This window comes from Notolabrus celidotus, chromosome 8 (genome assembly GCF_009762535.1).
Source record: "Notolabrus celidotus isolate fNotCel1 chromosome 8, fNotCel1.pri, whole genome shotgun sequence".
Lineage (NCBI taxonomy): Eukaryota > Metazoa > Chordata > Actinopteri > Labriformes > Labridae > Notolabrus > Notolabrus celidotus.
Genome location: NC_048279.1, coordinates 33,760,366 through 33,769,073, shown reverse-complemented (window position 1 = coordinate 33,769,073; position 8,708 = coordinate 33,760,366). Strand labels below are relative to the sequence as shown.

General features: G+C 41.7%; 2 protein-coding genes across 2 annotated transcripts in view; one reads left to right on the top strand and one right to left on the bottom strand.

Moving 5' to 3' along the window:
- The first annotated feature begins 253 nt into the window (after positions 1 to 253).
- The window catches only part of LOC117817031 (leptin receptor overlapping transcript-like 1), a 762,389-nt gene continuing 753,934 nt past the window's right edge, over positions 254 to 8,708 (top strand). Inside the window, exons 1-3 of the mRNA XM_034689478.1 lie at positions 254 to 269; positions 905 to 980; positions 2,978 to 3,164. Of these exons, the coding sequence (XP_034545369.1) occupies positions 254 to 269; positions 905 to 980; positions 2,978 to 3,164 (279 nt within the window). The remainder of the gene's footprint in view (positions 270 to 904; positions 981 to 2,977; positions 3,165 to 8,708) is intronic.
- On the bottom strand, positions 4,612 to 7,541 carry LOC117817014 (trichohyalin-like). Its single transcript, XM_034689454.1, has one exon. It carries the CDS (start codon positions 7,249 to 7,251, stop codon positions 4,756 to 4,758), a length of 2,496 nt encoding a protein of 831 aa, XP_034545345.1. The 5' UTR covers positions 7,252 to 7,541; the 3' UTR covers positions 4,612 to 4,755.

The following is an 8,708-nucleotide window of genomic DNA, read 5'->3' as shown; positions in this document are numbered from 1 at the left end:
TTCTGCTTCTTTCTTGTTTTTCAATCACTGTAAAGCACTTTCGGTTGCATTTGATTTGTATGAAGGGTGCTATATAAATAAAGATTGATTGAATATATTTCTAAAACATTTATTCCAAGGTTTTTACATTTTAATAAAAAAACAATGATTTTTAAACAATATCTAAAGTGTTATTTATTTGTCTGATTCTAATCAGATTTTTAACTTAAGATATGCTTCTGATAATACTTTTACATTTTAGTTTGGGTATGAGATGGCTGGAATCAAAGGTAGGACCCTTCCACTTCAGACCCTTTGTATGAATCCTTTTTTTAAAATGGTGACTTTAAACCACTGCAGGAGAAACATGACTGAAACGGATGCGTGTGTTTGTCACGTCCAGCTAGCTAACGGGTCCGTGAAGCCGACAGGCCAGCCTGTACAGTTAGCATTAGCTCAACACCCTTCATCCCTCTTACTCACAATGTAATGCCTATAAATCCAAACTAGTTAACACACTGCAACCATGTAACGTTTAATTATGATGCTTTATACATGTCACACCCTTTCCACAGTATAGCAGACCGTTATAATGCTAAGCTAGCTGCACCTTGACTCCAGTAATCACTCTGTCTGTGCTTCCTGAGACTCAGCTGATGGATTAAATGATGCTAACAAGCAGTTAACAGCAGCTGCACTGACTGTATATCCATTAACATGTAACATGCTCTCTTAATGGCTGATGTGGCTGTTACACGTGAAATCAGCTGATTCATCACATGACAGCCTCAGCAGCCAGGGGCCCAGCTTCTGAATAATGAGGGATGAACACTTGCATGTTTTGAGAGATGAGATGTGCATACACAAAAAAGAAGTCCATGTTGATGTCCTCTCTGTCTGTCTGTCTGTCTGTCTGTTTTTGCAGCTCTCATTAGCCTATCTTTTGGAGGGGCCATTGGCCTCATGTTCCTCATGCTAGGATGTGCCCTCCCTGTGTACGAGTAAGTACCAGCACCACACTCCATGAGAGCCTGATAATGTGTGTGTAAAAACACTGTTCACACTCACTGACACGCAGCTCAGATGATCCCATTACAGCTTTAGATACAGGTGTGAAAGCACGGCGGGATTAACTTGCTTGAAGGCAGAAAGTAGTCCCTATAACTCCCCCTGAGTCCTGACCCTCTATACCAGGGGTATTCAACTAAAATCACAAGAGGTCCAGTTAGGGAACATTTCTTGAAGCAAAGGTCTGAAACATCATAATGTCTAACTATGTAGTGTGATATACTGTATCTGCATTTAATAATACCGGACTGTCAACTTTTGAAACAAATATTTAAACCAGGGTTTCCAACTTTGAGTGTTTGACAGGAGAGAGATTTTTATGACATGGACTTTATCACACCTTTAAAGGTGACATATTATGCTCTTTTTCATCAACATATATTGGTCTAAGAGGTCCCCAAAACATTTCTTTAAAGTTTATGCGCAAAAAAGCACTTTGAAATCAGATTTTGGCATGCCTGTAAACCCCTCTTTTTCAGCCCTGCTCAGAACAGGCTGTTTTCTGTGTCTGTGCCTTTAAATGAGCATGAGCTCTCTGACCACGCCCCCTCAGGAAGTGGGTGTGGCCTCGGCTGTCCAGCACGTTGATCTAATGTTTACATGTTGGCTGAATATACACGGCTGCTCACAGACCCACGTTACTTCAACCCTCTGAATCTGATCCAGAATCTGATCCTGATGGAGAGGCGCCTGTAGCAGGACCTTTCTGAACCATTGGTCACAGATTTAGTGTTTCTTGTTGTTTTATTTATCAGTATGTCAACATGTGTCTTGGTACACAGCTACCAACATGTAGCTATGTGGCTATGCTAACTAGCGCTAGCACTTTTCCATGATAAATAAAAATCATCCACTAGATCTTCAAATCTGCAGACGTGGGGAGTAAAACAGACCTTTTGTGTTTATTAAGACAGCCTACAACTAGCATGCCTCCCTCCTAAGCTCCTTGTTAGCACACACGTGTGCAGGGAATGAAAAACAGAGGAGGGGTTGAGTTGTATTTTATACAGTCTATGGGCTGAACAAGCTCCGAGCTCTGACTTCCTGTTACAGACCGGATGGCGTTGTGACGTATGAAAAACACTGAAAACTGAAACGGCTCGTTTCAGCACACATTTACAGAAAGGTGGAGAAATCAGAACAGGGGCAGAATGGATTTGTTTCATTTTCAGGGGGTTTGTAGACATGCCAGGGACACATATTTCAGGTAGAGAACCATTAAAAAGTCGATTTTGCATGATATGTCACCTTTTAAAAGAGCCAATGCAAAACGTCATTATGAGAAAAAACATGAAGGTTTTGAACAAACAGACTCAGATCTGAAGTGATCATGCTCGTCAGCATGCTCGTTCACTTGTCCCGTCGCGATGACGCACATATTCCACGCTGGCGGGCTCATATTTCAGGCTGAGGTAGAGCAGCCGTTGCACTAACCGGCTTTGAATCGCCACAGTCCGGTCTTCCGCCTCCCATCTCCGGTCGTCTATCTCTCTTCTCCTCCTCAGCTGACAAAAGTGAAGCAGTACGTTTGTGTCGAGCTGCTTTTTAAAAACTATAGTCAAAATCAAAGCGAAATTCGAACTTATTGTGTGGTCTTCCATGTTGTAACCGAAAATGAAAGAAGCAGGAACTGGAGTCTGTTTTCTTCCGGTAAACGTAATTACGTCACGCCCGCCCCTGTCCAACCAGAACCCTTCCCAACCCCCAGACCTTAAGAGGAATTAAATAAAAACAATTAAACGTGTTTTCCATGTAAACCTCAATTCGGAATTACTATTTCCATGTAAACACGAAGGAGAAAACTTTAATTCGGAATTATTTAATTCAGAATTAAAAAACATCATGTAACCGTGGCCAATGACCAAGTGTCTGCAACATCTCACAGTAAGTGTGATAACTTACCTCCGTCTTTTCCCTCCTCTCTCTGCAGCAAATACTGGCCTTTGTTCCTCCTTTTCTTCTACATCCTCTCCCCCATCCCGTACTGCATCTCACGGAGGGTGGCTGATGACACAGACTCTGCAAGTAACGCCTGCAAAGAGCTGGCCATCTTCCTCACAACGGGAATCGTCATTTCAGCCTTTGGCCTGCCCATCGTCTTTGCAAGAGCTGAAGTAGTAAGTAGAAGAAGTCTCTCTCCCTTTTTTGTCCCTCCTAGAGCGACCGTACACTTCTGTGATCATGAGAGACCTGTATTGTGCATTCTTGTTTGCGTTGATTTAAAAGCGGGATCTCACAAAGGAAAACATCTAATTTGAGATCCGTTCTCTTAACCCTCGTAACGTTTCTCTATTCTATTCTCTTAATCTTGATGAAGGCTGAAAGCAGCTCAAACCAAAGTTGCAGGCACTGAGAAATGAGCTGGAGTAAATGATCAGCATCTTTGTTGTTTTTCATGTTCCTGATACTTAGTTCCTTGAAAAGTAAAAATCCTGAACACTACTCCTGCTAATTATCAACAATTCATAAGAGAAAAATCACAGAGTCAGTCGAGGTTCAGAGGGACTGAAGTCTCCTGATTTTTTTCTAATAAATTGGTGATACTTAGCAAGAGTGTGCAGGATTTTGACTTTTCAAGCTATTGTTTTGTTGTCCCATTCACATACTTCACGGGATAGTTGCTTGTGCGAACACCTGAAGTTGCTGGAGTTGTGTCTCTGGAGGAGAGCGGAGGCTTCAGTGTGTCGGAGGTGCCTCCAAACAGCAGTTTGTTTTGGTTTAATGCTGGTGCTCAAGAGCAACATCCACTGAATCAAAGAGTCACACTTTCTTCCTTTTAACGGCTACACTGCAAAAACTCAAAATCTTACCAAGTGAAGTTGTCTCATTTTCAGTCTTAATGTCTTCTCCCACTTGATTTAAGATAAATTTACTTAACAAGTAACATTTGAGCAAGATAGAGGGACTTGTTTTAAGACGATGCATCTTAAATATCTTAAGGAAAACAATCTTCAAATGATCTTGTTTTGAGTTTTAATTTAGAAGAAACAAAGTTTATTTTACATTTCAGACATTTTTCAAGCTGAGATCTTATTTGTAGAAGACGAAAAATCTTGATTTAAGACAAACACTAAGCTTTAAAACACTGGTAAAATATTGCTTAAAAAAAGTTTTCCCTGCTAATTTGAAGACCACAGTTTTCTAAATATTACGTCTTATTTTAAGAAATCTCACCAAGCAAATTTTCTCTTGTTCTATTGGCAGATTTTTTGAAATAAGGTTTTTTTCTTGTTTTTGGAGGGGCATTTTTTCCAGTGTATGTGTTTAGTTGCTGTTGAAATGAGTTAATTATTGTGCCTGTTTTTTGTAGTGTTTATACTGCCATAAAGAAATGGCATGTTTAAAATAAACAGAAGTAAAGCTGCGTAAATGACTACTTGAAATGAAGATTGAAATGTTTTGTATTTATTGATGTTAAGCATTCAGCCTAATAAACACTTTAAGTTGGATCAGACATTGGTCATTTATATTGAGTTCATGCAACTTGATTAGTTCAAGGCAATCGCTTTCCTCAAACAGTTTAAGTTGAACTAACTTGCCAGGTTTTACAGTGAACACAAATCATTTGAATGCAAAGACTTATAGTTTTATTTTTATTTTTTTTATTGACATTTTTAATAATCTATGCTGAATAAAGTTCTTTCAAAATGTCTATGATGGGATGAAACCGGAGGTTCCCGGAGAAAACCCTTACTGACTCTGATGTTTTTATTTGTGGCGCCTGTGAAGAGTCACACCCTTTTTTAACCTCGTCCACCAGGAGGCCTTCTCCATCTTCGGTGTTCCCTCGGCCCCCTCAGGTGATCTCTGGATGGGCTCAGATGTCTCCTGCACCATGTTTGGAGTGTTGACTTGGATGTTGTCTGTACGGGGGGGCTCTTCCTTTTTCTTACATAGAAACGCCGACACTTGCTCCATGTACTCCTCCTGATCCTTTAGTTTGGAGGCCATCTCCATGCAGCTTCTGGTCTTTTCTTGCAGCTGGTTCTTAAAGTCCGTTTCTTTACTTCGGGTCTCTTCCTGCTGCTCCTTGAGCTCCTGCTGCAGATGAGCTACTTTTCTGTTCCGACTCTCAATCTGATTACAAGCTTTGTAGAACACTTCATGGTGCAGATGTCTTTCCTCATCCAGTTGTGCCTGCAAGTTCTTACCCCTTAACACCTCAGACTGTAGCATGTTGTTTTGAGATGCTACAATACCTCTGAGCTCTTGCTTCTCCGTGTTATGCCGCATTTCCCTTGATTCTCTGTTGGAGCGCTCTTCTTTCAGGACCCTCAGCTCTTGCTCCAGTCTCTTAACTTGTTCCAGGTCTTGTCTGTCTTTCTCTTGAAGCGTACTCTTCAATTCCCTCTGTTCTTTTTGGATTTCGTCAGCTCTCAGCTGTTCAGCCTGTAGCTGTTTTTCCAGGGATTGAACACGATCTTGGAGCTCTTGCATCTCCATGTTATGTCCCTCTTCCCTTAATTCTCTGATCGAGGACTCTTCCTCCAGGACCTTCAACTCCTGCTCCAGCCTCTTAACATTTTCCAGGTTTTCATGGTGTGTCTTTTGAAGCTTACTCTTCAATTCCTCCTTTTCTTTCTGGTCATCCTGTAGCTGTTTTTTCAGAGATTCAACAATATTTTGGAGCTCTTTTATCTCCACTCTATGACACCTGTCCCTTAATTCACTGTTAATGCGCTCTGCCTGCAGGGTGTTCACCTCCTGTGTCAGCATCTTAACATTTTCCAGGTCTTTCTGGTTTCTCTCTTGAAGCCTTCTCTTAAATTCCTCCTTTTGTGTCTGTTCATCCTGTAGCTTTCTTTTCATAGATATAACAAGAGCTTGGAGCTTTTGCATCTCCCATTCATGACCACTTTCCCTTAGTACACTGCTCGACCACTTTTCCTGCAGGGTGTTCACCGTCTGCTTCAGCCTCTCAAATTGTTCCAGGTCTTGATGGTCTCTCTCTTGAAGCTTACTCTTCAATTCTTCCTTTTCTTTCTGGTCATCCTGTAGCTGTTTTTTCAGAGATTCAACAATATTTTGGAGCTCTTTTATCTCCACTCTATGACCCCTGTCCCTTAATTCACTGTTAATGCGCTCTGCCTGCAGGGTGTTCACCTCCTGTGTCAGCATCTTAACATTTTCCAGGTCTTTCTGGTTTCTCTCCTGAAGCTTACTCTCCAAATACTCCTTTTGTGTCTGTTCTTCCTGTAGCAGTTTTTCCAGGGATTCAACACGATCTTGGAGCTTTTGCATCTCCCATTTATGACCACTTTCCCTTAGTACACTGCTCGACCACTTTTCCTGCAGGGTGTTCACCGTCTGCTTCAGCCTCTCAAATTGTTCCAGGTCTTGATGGTCTCTCTCTTGAAGCTTACTCTTCAATTCTTCCTTTTCTTTCTGTTCATCCTGTAGCTTTTTTTTCAGGTATTCAACACGATGTTGGAGCTCTTTCATCTCCACTCTATGACAACTTTCGCTTGATTCTCTGCTGGAGCGCTCTTCCTTGAGGACCTTCACCTCCTGCTTCAGCCTCTTAATTTGCTCCAGGTTTTTACTGTCTGTCTCTTGAAACCTTCTCTTTAAGTCCTCCTGTTGTTTTTGGAGTTCATCAGCCCTCTCTTGTTCAGCCTGTACATTTTTGTTTTGAGAAGCAACAAGCTCTCTGAGCTCTTGCTTCTCCTTGTTATGACCCATTTCGCTTGATTCTCTGCTGGAGAGCTCTTCGTACAGGACCCTCAACTCCTGCTCCAGCCTCTCAACTGGTTCCAGGTCTTGACTGTCTCTCTCTTGAAGCTTTCTTTTCAACTCCTCCTTTTCTTTTTGGAGTTCATCAGCCCTCAGTTGTTCAGCCTGTAGCTCGTTGTTTTTAGATGCAACAAGAATTTTGAGCTCTTGCATCTCTCTGCTATTAATACTTTCTCCTAATTCTCTGCTCAAACACTCTTCCTGCAGGGCATTCACCTCCTGGTTTTTAGCCTCTAGCTGGTTTTTCAGGGAATCAACATGATCTCTGAGCTCTTGGTTCTCCTTGATATGATCCCTTTCCCTTTGTACTCTGGTGAAGCACTCTTTCTCCAGGGCCTCCACCTGCTTTGCCACAGGTCGCCCTGGTACAGCAGCTGAGTTGTCCATCTTCTCCTCCTTTGGGGCTTCTGTCTCAGCTCTCAGGGTAGCTGGTGTCTGAGTGAAACTCTGGCTGGGTTGGCTGTTTTCCATTATGATTCTTAGTGGACTCAGTGTCTGGAATGTAGACTAGCTTGAAGTAAAGACTGTGCACTCTTAATAAAGGGGGGAGCAAATAAAGTATATCTTGTATCTTCTCTTTCTGGTTTAAAGCTTTGTCAATTGTGACCTCATAGTCAGGTATATGACATCATAGTGCCTTTGATGTCTATTCACTGCCTAGCAACTATCTGAACAAAATGGCCGCCGCAGCACAAACATAAGGCCCAACCACAAACCTTATAGTACATGGATGTGGTCTTTGTAACGTCACCCATTTGTTTCTGAAGAAGCTTTGAAGCCTATCATCTGCAGTTACCATATTGGAAATGGTAACATTTGATAATAATGGCGTGTATCCAGAATGCACAGGAATCTGAATACAGGGATCTGACAAAAGCCTTCAGTGACTGGAGTCACAAAAACTGCCTCCTACTGAACTCCTCAAAGACAAAGGAAATGATGGTAAATTTCTGAAGATCCAGGCTCTGCCATCAGCTAGTTAACATTCAAGGGGTGGACATCGAGGTGGTGCCAACCTACAAATATCTAGGTGTACACCTGGACAACAAGTTGGACTGGTCCCTTAACACAGGGTGCATCTCAAAGCTCTAGACTGCAGTCTCCTCGCTCCTCGGTCGAACCGGAAGTACTTACTGACGCGCCATTTTAACTTGCGTCCCAAAGCTCTAAACGCTGCTGGAGGAGAGAGGAGAGAGGAGAGAGGAGAGAGGAGAGAGGAGAGAGGAGACTGATCCGAGGAGGTATAATCGAGGAAACATGAGAGCAGACTTTGCGGAAGTCTTTTCTCTGACAGACACGCCCCCTTATCAAATATCACTCACAGATTGGATTCTGCAGCGGCTCGGACTTCACCGAAACTTAACATCAGCTGAGTTTAATAACAGAGAAAAGAGGGACCTTAAAACAGTCACTAAGGGTGCCCTGAAACAGATCATAAACATCCGTCGGTTTCTAAACAGTCTGTGTGTGATGAGCTGAGATTGAAAAGTGTTTGATGTGAATTTTAAAAACAATATACTGATCGCAAAATCATAAATTCAATATAACAGAGGGTGGATTATGTTATATCTGATTGTTTTTGGCAGATTCACTGTCTAATGAAATAGAGTAATAGTCTAATATCATAGATAGAATATATATCCCTGATCAGTTATTCCTCCTGTTAGTTTCCCCGTTTGTTCTCGTTTTCTTCATGAAGAGAAGTCTGACAGTAAAGTTTGTCTTTTAGTAAAAACACCTTTTTATATTTCCTGTCAGGTTAATACAGTTTCATATGAGGCTGATCATTAATGAGCACAGGGTTTGAAAAGAGTTGCATGGTTAATTATCAACAATTCATAAGAGAAAAATCACAGAGTCAGTCGAGGTTCAGAGGGACTGAAGTCTCCTGATTTTTTTCTAATAAATTGGTGATACTTAGCAAGAGT